Source organism: Ovis canadensis, chromosome 18, assembly GCF_042477335.2.
Source record: "Ovis canadensis isolate MfBH-ARS-UI-01 breed Bighorn chromosome 18, ARS-UI_OviCan_v2, whole genome shotgun sequence".
Taxonomy (NCBI): domain Eukaryota; kingdom Metazoa; phylum Chordata; class Mammalia; order Artiodactyla; family Bovidae; genus Ovis; species Ovis canadensis.
In genome coordinates, this window is record NC_091262.1 from 34698613 (window position 1) to 34720439 (window position 21827).

The 21827-nt window shown below is 44.9% G+C and overlaps 1 protein-coding gene and 1 long non-coding RNA gene across 8 annotated transcripts in view; one reads left to right on the forward strand and one right to left on the reverse strand.

The window, feature by feature from the left end:
- SEC11A (SEC11 homolog A, signal peptidase complex subunit) overlaps nucleotides 1–21827 on the reverse strand; it is a 56715-nt gene that overhangs the window by 30589 nt on the left and 4299 nt on the right. For 2 of the 7 annotated variants that reach the window (XM_069560374.1, XM_069560368.1), the window contains exon 1: nucleotides 1917–2726. The exons of 2 other annotated variants lie outside the window; for them this stretch is intronic. In XM_069560374.1, coding sequence (XP_069416475.1) covers nucleotides 1917–1967 — 51 coding nt within the window. In that variant the 5' untranslated portion in view covers nucleotides 1968–2726. Of the gene's footprint in view, nucleotides 1–1916; nucleotides 2727–6455; nucleotides 6637–21827 lie in introns of those variants that run through there. 3 more of the 7 variants (XM_069560372.1, XM_069560370.1, XM_069560375.1) reach the window with 3 other exon arrangements.
- LOC138423934 (uncharacterized) lies at nucleotides 2086–10653 on the forward strand. The gene is made up of 2 exons (XR_011250529.1): nucleotides 2086–2468; nucleotides 9829–10653. It is a non-coding gene; the product is annotated as an uncharacterized lncRNA (long non-coding RNA).

Below are 21827 nucleotides of genomic sequence, written 5' to 3' on the forward strand. Positions count from 1 at the left end.
AATTAATCAAACATTTGATGAAACTTCTAGTTTCCCTCTTTTCATTTAGTAAGCTCTCGGTACGTATGCATGCATGCATACTCAGTCACTTGAGTGGAGTTCAGCTCTTTGCAACCCTATGGACTGTGTAGCTCATCAGGCTTCTCTGCCCATGGGATTTTCCAAGCAAGAATACTGGAGTGGGTAGGCATGCCCTCCTCCAGGGGATCTTCCCAACCCAGGGACTGAACCCTAGTCTCCTGCATTGCAGGCAGATTCTGTACTGCTGAGCCACCAGGGAAACCCTTCAGTACCTATAATCACCATCAATTTTTTGCTCAGATACTATGTGCAGGTAAAACCTCATTTCTAACTTTTCCTCACCCCATCCCCATGCAATCCAATCCTTCCCATCTCGTCCTAACAGTCTCTGGTAGGCTGCTCATTTTCTTCACCTGTATAATGGGCATAAAATGACCTACCTCACAGGTATCTAATGCACTCCACATATAGCAAGAGCTCAAAATAGTTACTGTTCTGCCTTAAGTCATTTTCTACATATTGATGCTCCTTGAAGGTCAGAGTCTGTCTTATTTATCTTTGCATTTTTCTCACTGAACCTAGCACAGGGAACAATAGAGGCCCCAAATAAGAATTTCTCCAGAGAAATGTCTGTGGCACCTAGAAATTCAGATATGGATGAAAAAACACAAGTGAAAATTTTAAATGTTATAAAGACATAAACGTCGTGCAATTTGAAAAGGAAAGATCAATTATGACTGGAGGAAGTAGGAAACACGTCTGAGAGGAGGTAACACTGAGCTAGCTGAGTATGAAGGGGAGTAAGGGGAGGGTGCATATTTTCTTCCCTAAATGGTAATTATAAACTGCAAAATAGACATCCAAGAGAAAAACCTTTAATAGTGACATCAGGATCCTTCTTAACAGCAAAATACTGTAAAAAGGTCCGAGGCAAGCAAAACTAGGCTCTTCAGACACTACTGACCCCGAAGACAAAAAGAAGCAACTTTTTCCAATGACTAAATAATTACAGGGCTTCCCAGGTGTCTCATTGGTAAAGAATCTGCCTGCCAATGCAGGAGACACGGGTTCCATCTCTGATCCAGGAAGATACCCTGGAGAAGGAAATGGCAACCCACTCCAGTATTCTTGCCTAGGAAACTCCATGGACAGAGGTGACTGGCGGGCTACTGTCCATGGGGTTAAGAGTCGGACATGACAGAACCGACTAAACAACAACAACAACAAATAATTGCAACAGTACTATCCGGAATATGATCTCTAAGTTCAGAACGGAGTAAGGTTTAAGGACAAAAATCAGGAAATGTAAGATTCAAGATCCCTGTGCCACTGATATTCTGAGGTACACCTTAACGCTAAAGTGGACTCGAGGGCCAGCAGAGTAACTGTTTCAACTCTAAACTCGAAGGTGGTTCCAGGAAGTCAGTACAGACCGCTGGGGCCCAGCTGTACAACGAACGGGCTCAAAATAGAATGGCTTTTGTGGGGCCTATAATCGTCTCCCCGAGCATCCCAGAAGCCAGAGCAGTGCAGTGCTAAACCCAGTTGCCAGAATCCAACGGAAGTCACTGCGATTGAAGTTTGCCGCCTTACCCAGTCTAACACAATAAGCAACCCCAACTCCCACTTACAAAGAGCCCTACGGTTTGCACTTGCTTCCCTGCCTCATTATGGGCAATGGAACGTGACGATCAGGCTTCCCGCTCCGCCCGGAGAAGGCCCGGTCTCAGTTAAGGGCTAAAACAGCGAGTGGATAAAGCTATCTCTGGACACAGAATCCACAAAGAGATGGAAGAGTCCAGGCGTCAGACCCGCTCAGGCCCTCTCACAGGGGCCCAGAGGTCCGCGGGGCAACAGTGGAAGGTACAAGGGGAACGGTGGGCGGCCAACCTCACCTGCCGCTTGTTCATCCGCCGCACATCGTCCAAAAAATCTAGAGACAGCATGGCGGGGCCGGCGAGGGGACACGAGAAGAAGAGAGGGCACGATGTGACCGGCGGGAGGAACGGCTGGCGCACGAGCCAAGCGCACACTGGATAGGACCCCCGCGGTCCCCGCACTTCCGCTTCCGGGGTGGAACCGGCGCGGCCCCGCCCCCTAGGCGCGATGAGGAGACAAAGGGACTCCCGACCATCCTAGTCCAGCCTCCTAGCCTGACCTCGCTAAAGGAGGCTCTCGTACCTCCTGGAGCTCATCTGCTGAGAGCGACTGAAGCCCACTTCCCGCGCTCATCCTCGTGGCCCCACACTGAGGCGGCCGCTCAGGGTTAGACAGGAGACCGCCCTGCAACCTCCGGAAGGCGGGACCTAGCGCACGGCTGGCCAATAGGGAACCGTGTCTCTGCGGGCAGAAACAGTCCCTGAGTGGCCCGCCTCAGTTCAAGCCCGGGCCGCGAGTCTGGGTGTGGCGCTGGACATGTCCTCAGCTCCGGGAAACTGACGACTGAGGTATTTCCATAAGTGCTGTTGGGTTAGGGCGGAGGCTGTGACTTTCAGAGCACTGCCTGAAGCTTTCCGGAGTTTAAGAAGCTCTTAGTTGTAGAGAAAATCTGATAGGATTAGAAAACTACCAAACCCAGAGGTCAGAGGGAGACAAGAGGAGAAAACTGCCAAACCCTGGGGCTTCCTTGGTGGCTCAGATGGTAAAGAATCTCCCTGCAATGCAGGAGACCTGGGTTTGATGCCTGGGTCAGGAAGATCCCCTGGAGAAAGGAATGGCTACCCACTCCAGTGTTGCGTAGAGAATCCCATGGACAGAGGACCCTGGCGGGCTACAGTCTGCGGGGTCCCAAAGAGTCAGACACGACTGAGCACCTGATGGATTACGGAGGGATTCATCAACTGATGAAGGGATGAACAAAATGTGGTATATCCATACAATTGAATATTATTTAGAAACATAAATATTGTGACACAGATTAACCCTTAAAAATTAGATTCTTAAAACATTGCTTCTTAATGAAAGAAGCCAATCACAAAAGACCATGAATTTTATGTAAAATGTCAAGAATAGCCGAATCCATAGAGACAGAAAGCAGTGGCTGCAGAGGGCTGGGAAGGTTAGGTAAAGTGGGAGGTGATGCTAGTGGGTATGGGGGTTTCTTTTTAGGGAGTGGTGTTGAAAATGTTCTAAAATTGATTGTGGTGATACTTATAAAACTCTCCAGTTCAGTTCAGTTCAGTTGCTCAGTTGTGTCCAACTCTTTGCGACCCCATGAATCACAGCAGCCAGGCCTCCCTGTCCATCACCAACTCCCGAAGTTCACTCAACCTCGTGTCCATCCAGTCGGTGATGCCATCCAGCCATCTCATCCTCTGTCGTCCCCTTCTCCTGCCCCCAATCCTCCAAGCACCAGAGTCTTTTCCAATGAGTCAACTCTTTGCATGAGGTGGCCGAAGTATTGGCGTTTCAGTTTTAGCATCAGACTGTCCAGTGAACACCCAGGACTAATCTGCTTAGGAATAGACTGGTTGGATCTCCTTGCAGTCCAAGGGGCTCTCAAGAGTCTTCTCCAACATCACAGTTCAAAAGCATCAATTCTTCGGCGCTCAGCTTTCTTCACAGTCCAACTCTCACATCCATACATGACTACTGGAAAAACCATAGCCTTGACTAGATGGACCTTAGTCGGCAAAGTAATGTCTCTGCTTTTGAATATGCTATCTAGGTTGGTCATAACTTTCCTTCCAAGGAGTAACCGTTTTTTCATTTCATGGCTGCAATCACCATCTGCAGTGATTGTGGAGCCACCCCCAAAATAAAGTCTGACACTGTTTCCACTGTTTCCCCATCTATTTCCCATGAAGTGATGGGACCAGATGCCATGATCTTAGTTTTCTGAATGTTGAGCTTTAAGCCAACTTTTCCACTCTCCACTTTCACTTTCATCAAGAGGCTTTTTAGTTCCTCTTCACTTTCTGCCATAAGGGTGGTGTCATCTGCATATGTGAGGTTATTGATATTTCTCCTGGCAATCTTGATTCCAGCTTGTGCTTCTTCCAGCCCAGCGTTTCTCATGATGTACTCTGCATATAAGTTAAATAAGCAGGGTGACAATATACAGCCTTGACATACTCCTTTTCCTATTTGGAACCAGTCTGTTGTTCCATGTCCAGTTCTAACTGTTGCTTCCTGACCTGCATATAGGTTTCTTATAAGAGGCAGGTCAGGTGGTCTGGTATTCGCACCTCTTTCAGAATTTTCCACAGTTTGTTGTGATCACCACAGTCAAAGGCTTTGGCATAGTCAGTAAAGCAGGATAGATGTTTTTCTGAAACTCTCTTGCTTTTTCAATGATCCAGCAGATGTTGGCAATTTGATCTCTGGTTCCTCTGCCTTTTCTAAAACCTGCTTGAACATCAGGAAGTTCATGGTTCACATACTGCTGAAGCCTGGCTTGGAGAATTTTAAACATTACTAGCGTGTGAGATGAGTGCAATTGTGCGGTAGTTTAATCATTCTTTGGCATTACCTTTCTTTGGGATTGGAATGAAAACTGACCTGTTCCAGTCCTGTGGCCACTGCTGAGTTTTCCAAATTTGCTGGCATATTGAGTGCAGCGCTTTCACAGCATCATCTTTCAGGATTTGAAATAGCTCAACTGGAATTCCATCACCTCCACTAGCTTTGTTCGTAGTGATGCTTTCTAAGGCCCACTTGACTTCACATTCCAGGATGTCTGGCTCTAGATTAGTGATCACATCATCATGATTATCTGGGTCGTGAAGATCTTTTTTGTACAGTTCTTCTGTGTATTCTTGCCACCTCTTCTTAATATCTTCTGCTTCTGTTAGGTTCATACCATTTCTGTCCTTTATCGAGCCCATTGTTACATGAAATGTTCCCTTGGTATCTCTAATTTTCTTGAAGAGATCTCTAGTCTTTCCCATTCTGTTGTTTTCCTCTATTTCTTTGCCTTGATTGCTGAAGAAGGCTTTCTTATCTCTCCTTGCTATTCTTTGGAACTCTGCATTCAGATGCTTATATCTCTCCTTTTCTCCTTTGCTTTTCGCTTCTCTTCTTTTCACAGCTATTTGTAAGGCCTCCTCAGACAGGCTTTTTTTTTTTTTTTTGCATTTCTTTTCCATGGGGATGGTCTTGATCCCTGTCTCCTGTACAGTGTCACGAACCTCCGTCCATAGTTCATCAGGCACTAGTCCCTTAAACCTATTTCTCACTTCCACTGTATAATCATTAAGGGATTTGATTTAGGTCATACCTGAATGGTCTAGTGGTTTTCCCTACTTTCTTCAATTTAAGTCTGAATTTGGCAATAAGGAGTTCATGATCTGAGCCACAGTCAGCTCCCTGTCTCGTTTTTGCTGACCATATAGTGCTTTTCCATCTTTGGCTGCAAAGAATATAATCAGTCTGATTTCGGTGTTGACTGTCTGATAATGTCCACGTGTAGAGTCTTCTCTTGTGTTGTTGGAAGAGGGTGTTTGCTATGACCAGTGCGTTCTCTTGGCAAAACTCTATTAGCCTTTGCCCTGCTTCATTCTGTGCTCCAAGGCCAAATTTGCCTCTTACTCCAGGTGTTTCTTGACTTCCTACTTTTGCATTCCAGTTCCCTATAATGAAAAGGACAGCTTTTTTGTGTTAGTTCTAAAAGATCTTGTAGGTCTTCATAGAACCATTCAACTTCAGCTTCTTTAGCTGAAGAAGTTACTGGTTGGGGCATAGGCTTGGATTACCCTGATATTGAATGGTTTGCCTTGGAAACGAACAGAGATCATTTTTGTTGTTTTTGAGACAGCATCCAAGTACTGCATTTCAGACTTTTTTGTTGACCGTGATGGCTACTCCGTTTCTTCTAAGGGATTCCTGCCCACAGTAGTAGATATAATGGTCATCTGAGTTAAATTCACCCATTCCAGTCCATTTTAGTTCAGTGATTCCTAGAATGTCAACATTCACTCTTGCCATCTCCTGTTTGACCACTTCCAATTTGCCCTGATTCATGGACCTGACATTCCAGGTTCCTATGCAGTATTGCTCTTTACAGCATCGGACCTTGCTTCTATCACCAGTCACATCCACAACTGGGTGTTGTTTTTGCTTTGGCTCCATCCCTTCATTCTTTCTGGAGTTATTTCTCCACTGATCTCCAGTAGCATATTGGGTGCCTACTGATCCGGGGAGTTCCTCTTTCAGTATCCTATCATTTTGCCTTTTCATACTGTTCATGGGGTTCTCAAGGCAAGAATACTGAAGTGGTTTGCCATTCCCTTCTCCAGTGGACCACATTCTGTCAGACCTCTCCACCATGACCCGCCTGTCTTGGGGGGCCCCACACGGCATGGCTTCGTTTCACTGAGTTAGACAAGGCTGTAGTCCATGTGGTCAGATTGGCTAGTTTTCTGTGAGTATGGTTTCAGTCTCTGCCCTCTGATGCTCTCTTGCAACATCTACCGTCTTACTTGGGTTTCTCTTACCTTGCACATGGGCTATCTCTTCACGGCTGCTCCAGCAAAGCGCAGCCACTGTCCCTTACCTTGGACGAAGGGTATCTCCTCACAGCCACCCCTCCTGACCTTGAATGTGGAGTAGCTCCTCACTGAATTGTATAATTCAAATTGGTGAGCTGTATTGTATGTGAATTATATCACAATAAAGCTGTTACAAAAAAGAAAAAAGAACCATTGACTTCTTGTTCGTTGTTAAATTTCCAGTGGCGAATGCACAACCTGACAAACATTGGGCACCCAACACATATTTGATGAATTTAAAATATGTGTGTGTTGGGTATCTCCAACTATTGTGCAAAGATAAACCACACTTATTGAGTCAAAATATGAATCCCTGATTTCTCAAAATTAGGAAGGCCTGTGGAGGAAAATAGACATAAGCTCCGTGAAGGCAAGGACCTTTTCTTGTCCATTCATCTCTCCCCAGCCTTCTTAACAGTACCTAACTTTCTCCATAGATTTTTAAAAAAATTTATTTAGTTAATGTATTTTTGGTTGCACTGTGTCTTCGTCGCTGGGCACAGGCTTTGTGTAGTTGCAGCCAGCAGGGGCTACTCTAGTTTCGGAGCATGGGCTCGAGGGTACCAGGGCTCAGTAGTTGTAATATAGGGGATTATTTGTCCCATGGCATGTGGGATCTAATTCCCTGACCAGGGTCACACCTGGGCCCCCTGCATGGGGAGCATGGAATCTTGGCCACTGGACCACTGGGGAAGTACCCTACTTCATAAACTTTAAATGTCAGACTAATTATGGTTTTCTGAGAAATCATGTTACATCTGAATAGTCATTTCACTCTTTAGGTTATAGTTTGTCTCAGCTTATGTTCAGTTGGTAGGATGCAGTTACTCTAATGTATTGTTTCATGATAAGTGTTTAATTTATGTGTTAAATTTGAAATTTCACTGTGTTACATTTTATTTTCAACTAACAAAAATGGATCATTAATTCAAATCAGTTAGTTGAAAGTTAATTAAATCAGGATGCTGAATATGTTCAAACTCAGAAAAAGAGTTGTAAATGAAACATTGCCCAGGAATCCAGTGCAAATATCTATACTGGGTGAATCTGACTGCACTGGAACTGGGTAACCCACAAGTGTAATGAATTATGATGAGCAGCTGAAAAAGAATGGTGCTAATAGACATATGATAAGCCTCTAAGAAGTATGTTTTATTAAACTGGCAGTAGAAAACAAACGGGGAAAAGAAAGCAAGAGGGATAAATTGGGAGCTGTGGATTGCCGTGTACACACCACTATATATAAAACAGATAACTAATAAGGACCTACTATAGAGCACAGGGAACTCTGCTTAATATTCTAATGACTTATATGGGAAAAGAATCCAAAAAAGAGTAGATATAGGTATGTTTTATATGTATAACAGGTTCACTTTGCTGTACACCTAAAACAAACATAATATTGTAAATTAACTATACTCTAATTTTTACATTTTTTTTATACTCTAATGAAAATGCTTAAAAAAATAAATTAGATAAACTGTTTGTCTATTTGCCCCTGGTTCCCAGTGCATCACGTGTGTTTCATTCCATAGCTTATGGGATTTGGTCAAAACAGTGTCAACTAAGTCTATGAGATTTTAGTCCCTTTTTTTTAATGGCCAATCTGATACCCAAAAAAATTTTTTCTAGAGGAAGAAAAACCCACAAAATAATACTGTCTAATATAACTTTGATAAAATCTCTCGCTAAAGATCAAAACTATAGAGCTATACTTTGAAGCTGTGCTTTTTATAGCCAAAACAGTGACAGGTCACATTTTTGCCAAAAAGCTTTTAAAGTCAGTCACAGTGTTAATGATTAATAGCTCAGTAAGAAAACTAAATAAGATTTTGGCGAAATTCCTTTATCAGAAGATATTGTTGAGAGAAACAGATACTGTTGGACCTTGCATAATATCCATGGCATATAAAGCAGACAGACACATTGTCTGGAGTTGCCTAGGGCTGCTAGAGAAAGTTATCCTACTATGGTAGGTCCTGGAACCTATCACACCCTTTTCCCCTCATTTTCATTGATCTGATGAATTAGTTATCTATTTCTGTATAACAAATCACCCCCAAACCTAGCAACTTAAAACAAGAAATATTATCTCTGTTTTGTGGGTCAGAAATTTGGGACCACCCTCACCTACTAGTGGTTTAGGTTCAAAGTCCCTCCGAAAGTTACAGTCAAACTATCCAGAGGGGCTGCTGTCTCATCTGAAGGCTTAGCTGAGGGAGGGCCTGCTCCATGCTCACTCAGGTAATTGTTGGTAGGTCTTGGTTATTCCTGGGCCGTTGGATTGAAGCCTCAGTTCCTACTTGGCTGTTTCCCATAGGTCTCCTTCAGTTTCTTGCCATCTGGACCTCTCTTTAGGGCAGCTTGCAACATGGCAGCTAACTTCTATCAGAGTGAATGATCCAAGAGAGAAAAGAATGAATCTAGACTAGGATAACCAACTTATCCTGATTTTCCTGGGTTTTGCACTGAAATTCGTTTATTTGGCTGCGCTGGGTCTTAGTTGTGGCATGTGAGATCTAGTTCCCTGACTGAGGTTAGAACCAGAGCCCCCTGCAATGGGAGCTTGGAGTCTTAGCCCCTGGACCACCAGAGAAGTCCCCTATATTCTTAATATCTCTCTTTGACCACTTTCTTCATTCCCACTGTCTCTACCTTGGTTCATGGTACTTTCACTTATCCTGATGATTATTGCAGTGAAGCCCTAATCTGTCTTCCGACCTGCAGTCTTGCTCCAGGTCTTGCCTTACTCAAATCTACCCTCCACACAGCAGCCAGAGTGATTTATCCAAGCCATTAACTTGGTGATGTTACTTTCTTACATAAAATCTTTCAGTAGATCCTCCTGACTCGCAGGATATGTCAAATTCCTTAGCATGCTACAAAAGACGCTTTGTGATCTGGCCCCTGCCTCCCTCTCCCTCCCCTTGCATTTGAGACCTTAGTTCCCTGAATGCCACATGCTCTCACTTTTACATAAGTTGTCTCCTCTGCCTAAAAAGAGAGGCCTCCTCCATCTCACCCCAGCACTTTTTTTTTTGGCTGTGCTGGGTCTTCTCTAGTTGCATTGATTTGAGGTTACTCTCTAGTTGCCATAAGAGGGCTTCTCATTGCGGTGCCTTCTCTTGTTGAGGAGCATGGGCTCTAGACCGGGGGTTCAGTGGTTGTGGCGCATGGATTTAGTTGCTCTGGGGGCATGTGGGATCTTCCCAGAACAGGGATCAAACCTGTGTCCCCTGCATTAGGCAAGAAGATTCTTTAACCACTAGACCACCAGGGAAGCCCACCCCAGCACTTTTTATTCCTCCTTGCCTTTCAGATTCAACTCATTCACCACCTTCTCTGGGAAGACTTCACTGCACTTCTATTTGCATTCCTACCATCATTTGTGTTGGAGAAGGCGATGGCACCCCACTCCAGTACTCTTGCCTGGAAAATGCTATGGACGGAGGAGCCTGGTGGGCTGCGGTCCATGGGGTCGCGAAGAGTCAGACACGACTGACCGACTTCCCTTTCACTTTTCACTTTCATGCGTTGGAGAAGGAAATGGCAACCCACTCCAGTGTTCTTGCCTGGAGAATCCCAGGGACGGGGGAGCCTGGTGGGCTGTCGTCTATGGGGTCGCACAGAGTCGGACACGACTGAAGCGACTCAGCAGCAGCATCATTTGTATATTGTGTAGTTGCACATCGTGTATCTGTTGCTCTCACTAGACTCTGAGTTTCCTGGGGGCAAGAGCTTTATTTTTTTTATTTATTTTTTTTTTAAGAGCTTTAAAACTTATGTTTTTACTCCCAACCTCTTAGGTGAAACAAATACATAAGAAAGGTTGTCAAATGAATGAATGGAGGCCCAGTCCTTCCAGAGACAGACGGATCAAGGATGACTTTAAGGATAAGATTACCCTCACTCAGATTCACAGTGTGTGCTAAAGGCTGAAAGTGGATTTATTGAAATAAAAAGCAGAAGATATAGGGAACTTCCCTGGTGGTGCAGTGGTTAAGACTCCATGCTTTTGTATATGTATGGCTGAATCCCTTCACTGTGTACCTGAAACTATCACAACATTGTTTGTTAATCAGCTACATCCCAATACAAAATAAAAAGTTAAAATAATAAAATTAAATAAAAAAGCTAAAAAAAATGCCAAATACTCTTGGACTTCCATTTCATGGGGCACAGATTCCATCCCTGATCAGGGAGCTAGATCCCAAATGTCACATGGCATGGCAAAAAAAACCCCAGAAAATATAGCCCTCGTTCTTGAAGGGTTTTCAGTATCATTTGCAGCAGAAGAAGAAAAAGAAAAAGGTATCTATTATGAAAGGAAACAAGCTAGATATAACTGCTAGCCTATACACGCTATTGAAACTCATAGAAGAAAGACTCTTTCAGGCACGGCCTTAGTCAAAGGAAATTCTTGAGGGAAGCTGGACCACGGCTAGGTCAGCTTTGTATTGTAATAAAGGAAGCATAATGTCCAGCACAGGTTAGAAACGGGGCTAGGTGTGGGGAGATGGCTAGCTCCCAGTTTTCATTCCTTGGGAGTTTACAATTTTGAATAAAAGGGAGGCTCAGTAAGAAATAATTGGGATGAAAAGAATCCGTTAGGAAGGAAGAGGACCTGGAGAGATTAATATAAACTGGGTGGATCTGGAAAGGCTTAACGAGGCTTCCCTGCAGTGTTGGGACCGAAACAGTACCTCTTATGAAAATAATTCAGATATTTAGGACAGGTGATACCACACTACATAAAGATGTAAAGCCTCAGGAATGAACTTTTCCAAATGCGGGTCTCTGACTTGCTATTTTCTCTGCTCACCAGACTGCCAATCTTTCCAACACATAAGTCTTCTGGACCCCATCAATCACAATGGCACGTCTGGTATTTTTCTTTACATATATCCTGCTGGCCTGCCTGAAGGAAACATCTTATAGAGTATATATATGTCAGGCCCATTTAACTTTTTGTTTGCTTGGTTTTGGGGGGTTTTATTTGTTTGTTTGGCTGTACTGGATCTTAGTTGAGGCATGCAGGATCATTCAAACTCTTAGTTTTGGCAAGTGATGTTTAGTTCCCTGACCAACTGGGAGCACAGAGTCTTAGCCACTGGACCACCAGGAAAGTCCAAGATCCACTCGACTTTGAATCACAAATTAATCCACTCACTGGCTGTGTGATCTTGGGCCAGTTAGTTAGCTATTTTTATCCTCACTTTTCTGGCATGTAAAATGGGGAATAAAAATCATTTCATCATTCAAAGATTACACAAGATCGTACATGTTGATAATGCTGTTTGCACAATGGATGACAAATGGTAAGTGGGCAATAAATGCTAATAATTAGCAAAAACAGGAAGTGGATTCAGCTGATACCCAAATGCTCAGGCCTAAGAAAGCCTGTCATTATATAACTGAACCTCAGTAAGTCACTTCTGTACAAATCAAGGGTGTTTACCAGCAGAAGCAAAGGTGATGCCATTTTGGAAAACTCTATTCAAGGAAAAAAATAAAGCTATGATCTCACCCAGTTTTCCTTTCCTTGACCAATCCCAATGAAGGAAGTGGTGGGTAGAAGGAGAAGGTCTCCCTGTGACCCTGACAGGAAAGGAAGTGGCCCCGGGCATATTGGGTAGGCTAGTGCCCAGGTCACACTGGATGTCTAGCTCTTCCCCAGTGCCACCTCCCAAAAGGATCTATCTGGGTTTGCTGAGGGGGGACCCATCCACCCCACCTCCCCAAGATCGGGTCAGGGGCTAAAGAAATGGGACTTTCTGCCCACCAACTCAGTGGCTACAGACATCAGAAACTATGGTTTCAAAGTGTCTGTTGGGACTCCCCTTGTGGTCCAGCGGCTAAGACTCTCCGCTTCCAATGCAGGAGCCCCGGGGTTCGATCCCTGGTCAGGGAGCTAAATCCCACATGCTGCACTTAAGACCCAGTGCAGCCAAAGAAATAAACAATTAATAATAATAAAGTAATTGTAACTATTTAAAAACATAGTAATGAAGTGGCTCAGTATAACATGAAGCATCAGGAAGAAGTATCACTCCCCCAAATCAAAGGTGTCTTCTGTGTAGAGAGTATTACTAAGGTCACTCAAGTCTCCCTGGGTGAGTTTCAGAGAGCTCTCTTTAAAAAGTCCTGGACAGCTGCAGGGGCAGCTGGGAGAAGGAAGCTCGGCTTTCCGGATTGGTATGTGTGTGCAAGTGGTGGGGGGTGGGGGGCATCAATTTCCTGTTTGGCCATTGTGCTTTGACTAAAAGGAGAAAGGGGCCTTGCTGTTTGCTTTTTAGTTCTTAGAGAGGAGAAAGCCATGGGTTTTTTGTTGTTTGTTTTAATTTTTTATTATCTATATAAATGTGCTTCCCAGGTGGTGCTAGTGGTAAAGAACCCATGTGCCAACGAAGTAGACATAAGAGATTTGGGTTCGATCCCTGAGTTGGGAAGATCCCCTGGAGGAGGGCATGGCAACCCACCCCAGTATCTTGCCTGAGAAATCCCACAGACAGAGGAGCTTGGCGGAGTGCAGTTCATAGAGTCACAGAGTCAGACATGACTGAAGTAACTTAGCACACGTATATATACATATACATATACATATACACACACATTTAAAATATTTATTCATTTGGCTGCAACCGGTCTGAGTTGTGGCATGCAGGACCTTCAGTCTTTAGTTGCAACATGTGAACTCTTAGTTGCAGCATGTGGGATCCAGTTCCCTGACCAGGGATCAAAGCCAGGCCCCCTGCATTGGCAGCACGGAGTCTCAGCCACTGGACCACCAAGGAAGTCCTGCCATGTTGTGAACGTGGAGGTCCTGTGTGTGAAGCGAGAAGAGTGGGGGGAGGGGGGCAGCCAACCATAGCCCCTCCCCCTAACTGGGGCTTCCACCCCCTCTGTCACTGATGAATTATCTCTAGAGCTTTTGCATGCTGTAGCTAATGACAGGGGTTAGCTCCTCTTGGTAGCTTAGGGATCCTGTGGGAATCGAGGCAGTGAATCACCACTGGAAACGTGGTTTGTGTAAATTTGGATTTGAATATAGTGTTCGCTTAATGTAACTACATGCAAAGAAATGATCATTAGCAACCATTCCTACATGCACTCAAGCATTAAAAAACATTAACCTAAAGGCTACTGTGAGTGTTGAAACTCAGTATGCTTTGGCCACTGCCTCCCTGATCTCTGATTCCTTGCCAATCCTTCACCCTACAATCCAGGCTTATGAGAGCACTTGCTGCCCCAGGATGTAATAGAGCGGTTAATGAAGTGAGTTCTGGACCAAACTGCTGTACCTTTTACAAACTACGTGACTATAGGCAAGTTATTTTAACTTCTTTGTGCCTCAGTTTCCTTATCTGTAAACAGGGATTGTGGTATCAAGGTGTTTTTTTTTTTTAATGAAGATAAAGATTTCACATGCATTGGGGCAACTAAGGCTATGAGGTTGTAATGATTGAGCCCACACACCTAGAGCCCATGCTCCGCAACAGGGGAAGCCGCTGCAGTGAAAAGGCTGCTCGACACAAGCAGAGAGAGTCCAAGCACAACAACAAAGACCCAGCACAACCCAAACACAAGGTCAAGTGAGCTAAGAATGTAAATCACCAGAACAGTGAAAGTGTTGGTCTCTCAAAGTGTCTGACTCTTTGCGACCTGATGGACTGTAGCCCGCCAGGCTCCTCTGTCCAGGCAAGAATACTGGAATGTGTTGCCATGCTCCTCTCCAGGGGGTCTTCCCAACCCAGGGATCAAACTCAAGTCTCGCGCATTGCAGACAGATTCTTTACTATCTGAGCCACCAGGGAAGCCCCAGAATACTACCTGACACTTAGTAAATGATATTTATTGGGGTTTCCCTGGTGGCTCAGTAGTTGGTAGTCCGCCTTGCAGTGCAGGGGACACCAGTTCCATCTCTGGCCTGAGTGGATTTCCCCAGGTGCCTGTGTGCCGCACCTACTGAGCCTGCACTCTCTGCAACAGGAAAAAGTCACTGCAATGAGAAGCCTGTTCATCGAAACTAGAAAAGGCCCATCCATGTGCAGCAACAAAGACCCAGTGCAGCCAAATAAATAAATTGTTGTTCTGTCACTCAGTCATGTCCACCTTTTTTTGACCCCATGGACTGCAACATGCCAGGCTTCCCTGTTCTTCACTATCTCCTGGAGTTTGCTCAACCCCATGTCCATTAAGTCGATGATGCCATCCAACCATCTCATCCTCTGCTGCCCCCTTCTTCTCCTGCTCTCACTCTTTCCCAGCATCAGGGTCTTTTCCAATGAGTCTGCTCTTCATTGGCAGGACTGATGCTGAAGCTGAAACTGCAATACTTTGGCCAGCTAATGCAAAGAACTGACTCATTAGAAAAGACACTGATGCTGGGAAAGATTGAAGGTGGCAGGAGAAGGGAACGACAGAGGATGAGATGGTTGGATGGCATCACTGACTCGATGGACATGAGTTTGAGTAAGCTCCAGGAGTCAATGATGGACAGGGAGGCCTGGCGTGTGCAGTCCGTGGGGTCGCAAAGAGTTGGACACGACTGAGCGACTGAACTGAACTGAACTGAACTGAAATCAGCTTCAGCATCAGTCCTTCCAGTAAATGTTCAGGGTTGATTTCCTTTAGGATTGACTGGTTTGATAATAAATAATTATCATTGTTAGGATGTACTTCCACATGGAGGCCTGAAAAGCTCCTACTTCTTCCAGACCTTGTTTAAGTGTCATCTGCTCTGTGAAGCCTGCTTAAACCTCCCCGGGGCAGAATTAACATGCCTTCATTAGTTCCACCGCCGTATTTTATATGTCCTTTTATCTGTCCTTTGGTACATTGAACTTCAATCATGCCCAATTATCTGAATCAAATGTACGGTTTCAAGGCTTGATATAATCCGGAAAAAGAATAGTCACTGCGGGAGAAATTCTTGCTTTTTTAAAGAAGAGATTGTTAACCCACGTGAGTCTGTAACTAGGAAAGTTGAACTGAACGGGTGGAGGAATACTTTTGGGGTAGAGTACTTCCTGGGCTGGGCCTGCCCTATTCCAGATTTGTCAACATCCTGCCTTCCAACTCCTTCCAGCTGCTAACTAGACTGCCCAGAGAAAAATGCACCATACCAGCCTTACCTCTCACCCTGGAGGCCCCAGCTGTGCCCAGCTTCTTTCAGTTCCACAAAAGGATGCCAGGCCTTCCCTACCTCTGCTCTTTCTGCCTCGAGCGTTTTCCAGCCCTCTCTTCTCCCTTTTCCTAGCTGTTTTTTAGGCAATCTTTATCCCCTCCCCCACCTCAAAGGCTTTCTCTTATCTCTCCAAGATGGCTCAAATTATTCTACTAAGTAAAGATTCCTTGGAGTCAGAAATGACAACCCACTCCAGCATTCATGCCTGCAGAATCCCATGGACAGACACGACCAAGCCATTGACAGAGAGAGGAAAGCAGCCACTCAGACCTTCATATTTCCCCTGTCACAACATTTACTACATTTTATTAATATTTTAATTGTTTGCCTGGCTTTTCTGCACAATTGTAGATTTCACAAGCTAGGGGATATGCCTGTGAAAGTAGCCCTTGGCACAACCGACCCACAGTTGATGTTTAGTAACTGTTGTTAAGAGCAAAACGAAACGAACAAGTGAACAGAAGGAACGAACATCTGGCAGTTGGCGCCTGCATGCATTCCCTGCCTCGTTAGCTTCCCAAGGGATTCTGTGCACCTTGGGGCTAAGCAAACAACAAACAAACACTAAAGCCATCTCTCGGGGATAGAAAGAAAATCGACTCGGAGAGCTGTATGTGTGTAAGTCACTCTGTCGTATCCGACTCTTGGCAACCCCATGGACTGTAGCATGCTAGGCTCCCCGTCCATGGAATTCTCCAGGCCAGAATACTGGAGAGGGTAGCCGTTCCCTTCTCCAGGGGATCTTTCCAACTCAAGGATGGAACCCAGGTCTCCCTCATTGCAGGCGGATTCTTTACTGACTGAGCTACCAGGGAAGCCACCAGGAGAGCTGTACCTAAAACATTTAAAATTTCAAACTGGAGAGTCTCAGAATATGAATTTTCAGCCACTTCCTTCATAATTCAGCCCTACCTAATTTAACATGTTTTCAAGGAAAGAAAGGAAAAAAAAAGGAAAGGAAAATATATAGAGAAAATACTTCAGTGTCATAATGCTGAGTATGATTTTCTCTACTCCAGAGCTAATGATACAAGGTCCACGGAGCACTTGAAATGGGGTCAGTCTAAACTGAGATATACTACAAGTAGAAAATACGTGCTAGATGTGGAAGACTCAGGATGAAAAAAAAAGAAATGTAAGCTATGGGTTCTCTTGGTTATAAGTTGAAACGATGACACGTTTAATATACTGAATTAAATAAAATGCATTAATTTTAATTTCACTTATTTCTTTTCACTTTTTAAGATGGCTCAGTCATGCCCAACTCTTTGAAACCCTCTGGACTGTAGTCCACCAGGCTCCTTTGTCCAATGGATTTTTCAGGCAAGAGTACTGGAGTGGGTTGCCATGCTCTTCTCCAGGGGATCTTCCAGACCCAGGGATCGAACCCGCATCTCCTGTATCTCCTGCATTGCAGGCGGATTCTTTATCAGCTGAGCCATCCAGGAAGACTCAAGATGGCTACCAGATAATTTAAAATTGCATTTGTGTGCACAGAGAGGTTAATTCTCAAGCTAGGTCAGGTGGCTACCTCTTTTCTGCTCAGATCTGCATTTCCAGTCCTTTCCTGGTCTATGAAATGCCCTTGAACCCTGGCATTTTCTCTCCACTGTCTTTGGTGTGACCTCTGGGGCTGCAACTTTGGTGTGGCAACAGGTTCTGTGCCCTGTGTCCTGATCTTGGGGCCTTGTGCCCAGTTTGCTCACCAAAGCCCTCACCCTGGCTGGAGCCTGTGACCTGACCTTGCAACTACATAGTTACCTCTGGCGTAAGGCTTGGTTTTAGTTTACTTTGTTTTTGTTGCATGTGGGAGTTTGGCAAAAAAAAAAATGAAATCTGTTTTTTCTTTTTCTTTCTGTTTATTTGTATGGCTCTCCTGTATTGTGCTATACAATAGTTGTGGCACCCAGGATCTTTCAGTTGTGTCATGCAGGATCACTGTTTTTTTGTTTTTGTTTAGTTGTGGCATTTGAGATCTAGTTCCCAGACCAGGAATGAAACCCTCACCCCCTGCATTGGAAGGGAGAGTCTTAGCCACTGCACCACCAGGGAAGTACTGAGATCTATTCTTTCTTTAGGTAGATATTTTGAAGTCATCTCTCAGAAAACACCGATAGATGAGAAAATACACCATAAAATGCCTCACGTTGATCATTGTCAGAAACAACTAGTCAATATGTGCAAACCGTTTTCCCCTCTACTCCCTTAAATTAAGACAAGGTTCATTCTTCCATGAAGCAACCATTTGGGTAGAGGGCTCAATGGATCAACTGGCCGCACAATTGTCCCAAGTCTTCAGTGTAACTTTTTTGACCACGCCAAGAAATCCTCTTAGTACAGAGCAGTCAGCTCAGTTCTCTGACCTAAATTTTCTTCTATGTAAAGTGAGACTATCTCAATCATGCCAACTTTATTTCTTTGATTATTTTTTGTCCTTCAAACTTTTTATTTTATATTGGGGTATGGCCAATTAACAATGTTGTGATAGTTTCAGGCGAATAGTGAAGGGACTCAGCCACACATATACATGTATCCATTCTCCCCCAAAGTCCTCTCCCATTCAGGCTGCTGCAAAACACTGAGCAGAGTTCCCTGTGCTATACAATAAGAACTTTTGGTTATTCGTTTTAAATATAGCAGTGTGTATATGTCGATCCCCAGCTCCCTAACTATGCCTTCCCCCAGCAACCATAAGTTCATTTTCTAAGTCTGTGTCTTTTTCTGTTTTGTAAGTTCATTTTTATCATTTCTTTTTGATTCCACATATAAGGGATGTCACAGGATATTTCTTCTTCTCTGTATGACTTACTCCATTCCCTGACACTCTCTAGGTCCATCCCTGTTCCTGCAAATTCAGTCATGCCAACTTTAAAAGTCCATAGGCTTACATATGTGAGTTGGAAGGAGAGTTATTCTGAAGAAATACAAACCCTCCTCCTCCCCAGGAGTGCCAACTTTTCTGCTTGTCTGTAGTATGCTGTGCTGTGCTTAGTTGCTCAGTTGTGTCTGACTCTTTTCGACCCCATGAACTGTAGCCTCCCAGGCTCTTCTGTCCATGGATTCTCCAGGCAAGAATACTGGAGTAGGTTGCCTTCCTCTGGGGAATCTACCCAACCCAGGGACAGAACCCAGATCTCCCGCATTGCAGGCAGATTCTTTACCAGCTGAGCTACCAGGGAAGCCCTGTCTGTGGTATAGGGGTAGACAAGCGTTGGTGGTTTATTATTATTATTATTTTTAAATATGCTTATTTGGCTGCATCATGTCTTCACTGTGGCAAGCGGGATTTTTGTTGCAGCCTGTGGGATCTGTTCTTTTTTTTTTTTTGTGGTTACAGCATATGGGATCTAGTTCCTTGACCAGGGATTGAACTCAGGCCCCCTGCATTGGGAGTGTGGAGACTTAGCCACTGGGCCATGAGGGAAATCCCTAGCGTTGGTGCTTTAGAGCCATGTGACCCTGACTCTGCCTCTTACTAGCAGTGATTTGCAGCAAGTGATTTCACTCCTCTAAGCCTCAGTTTCCTCCTCGATAAATTGGGGATAACATAGTCTAATGGAAAACACCTGGCTCAGAGGAGTTGTTTTTGACCACATTATGCTTGGTGGCTCAAACAATCAAGAATCTGCCTGCAATGCAGAGACCAAGGTTTGATCCTGGTCGAGAGAAGGAGATGGCAAGCCACTCCAGTATTCTTGCATGGAGAATCCCATGGATAGAAGAGCCTAGTGGGCTTCAGTCCTTGGAGTTGCAAAGAACTGGACATGACTGAGCAACTAACATTTTCACATCATCCTTTATCCCAGCTGACCTTGGGGAGCCCTATTCCTGCCAGCATGTATGACTGTTGCCTTTGCCTTATTAAGAAATGATAATAATTAGAGACTTCCCTGGTGGTCCAGTGGTTAGGACCCCACACTTCCACTGCAGGGGACCAGAGTTCAATCCCTTGTCGGGGAACTAAGATTCTCATAAGCCAAGTGCTGTGGCCAGTAAATCATAAATAAATTAATTAAATAATTATATATAAATAGCTTTCCCAGCCTTTAGAAAGAAAAATACACTTCACTGATTTAGTTACCTTCTTATTAAGACTTAGACTGGTTAATGTCTTCCTTTGCCCTTTCATTTCACAGTCAGAGTTCTTGGCTTGCGTGTGTTTTACTGCATTATAATTCTTTCTCTCCTTTCTTTCTTTTCTTTTTTTTGTTTACAAATATAGTTCTATTTTTTAAGTCTTTATTAAGTGTGTTACAACACTGCTTCTGTTTTATGTTTTGATTTTTTGGCCACAAGACATGTGGGATGTTAGTTCCCCGACCAGGGAGTCAACCCACACACTCTGCATTGGAAAGCAAAGTCTTAAGCACTGAACGACCAGGGAAGTCCCTCTCCTCTCTGCTCTGACGCTATAGTGACCCTCAAGACGCTGCTTCAGCCATGACCAGTCAATTGGCAAATCCCCCATCCGCCCCCGTTCTGCCCAACTTCACCACCGTGACACTTGGTTGGCGCTTACCACTGCTTCTTTGTGGCTCAGATGGTAAAGAATCCACCTGCAAAAGAGGAGACTGGGGTTCGATCCCTGGGTCAGGAAGAGCCTCTGGAGAAGGGAATAGCCACCCACTCCAGTATTCTTGCCTGGAGGATCCCGTCGGCTATCGTCCACGGAGTTGCAAAGAGTCGGACACGACTGAGCGACTAGCCGCCGCCGCCATCGTTTCTTTGGGTGCTTCCCTCCTCCTGTGGTTCCCGGCACCACGAGAAGTTACCCACCCAGACAGGTCAGGATCCTGACGCATTTCCCAGCACCTGGCAGTCTTGTCTCTTTCCTCCAGTTTCTGACCATCCCATCTTTAAATGTTGTGTCACAGTTTTTTTCTCTCTCCTCAGACCTCCCACCAGTCACCGCCGCCCCTTGCCTCTCCCCCACGGGTGACATTCCTTCTCACTTGCCTGTGGTTACTTCAAAGCCAGCACCTGCAGCCGCACCACACTGCCCCAGCTCACAAGCGGAAGCGGCTTCCTATCGAAAGCGGCTTCCTATCGAAAGCAGGGCCCTCCGCATTTACCCCTCCTGCCATCTGGGTACCCTTAGGGGGAAAGATCAAGATCATCAGTGATATGCCCTCAGCCTCTCCCACTCCATTACATCCTCTCTGTCAGCATTTAGGATCACGTTCATAAAAAAAAAAAGAAAGAAAGAAAAATCTTCCTTGCCCTCACTTCCCCCTCTAACCTTCTCTCTCCTCCTTTATTTTAACCAAAGTTCTTGAAATCAAGCCCGTGCTCTTTCTCTGCTTCCTCTTCTTGCTCTCCATTCTGGTTTGGGCCCTAGGGCTCTGCTAAAGACTTCCTGCATGCCACGAATTCTAAGTGCTTTATACAGCTGTGGGATTCCCATCTTAATCACGAGGCTGGTGGCAGCCCTGCCTCTATAAAACACCTGTAAGGTGTGGATGACTTCAGTAAATTAGCCAAGGTTCCAAACATCTGGCGGGGGTTTGCAGTCAGACCGTTGGGCTCAGAGTCTATGCTCTTGACGGCCATGCTGTATCATACCCCTGATGCCCAAACTGGACAGTGTCTGTTCTCAGTACTCAGCCTGGTGCCTTGCATGCAGCAGGAGATGGATAAACACGTCTAAATGAATGAACACACCCTGTACCCGTGGTTCAGGTTCTTACTCTCTCACTCTTAGAATAACCAACCCATAAACAAAGGGTACTTAAAAAGTGAATGGGTTTGGGTTTGTGTCTATTTTTCTGAAAGAGACACAGTTCTCATGTTTTACTTGAGCATCTAGGTTCCCCCAGAAGTTGATAACCTCTTGATTCATTCATTTTTCTTTTTTAAAAGATAATTTTATTGATCTCTTTATTTGGGGGCCGTGCCGGGTCTTTGCTGCTGCACAGGCTCTTCTCTAGGACAGTGGGGCTACTCTCTAGCTGTGGTGCATGGTCTTCTCTCTGCAGTGGCTTCTCTTGGGAGCGTGGGATCTAGGGCTTGTGGGCTTCCGTAGTTGCAGCTCCTGGGCTCCAGAGCACAGGTCCAGTAGTTGGCGGCACATGGGTTTAGTTGTTCCAAGGCATGTGGGGTCTTTCCAGATCAGGGGTTGAACCCATGTCTCA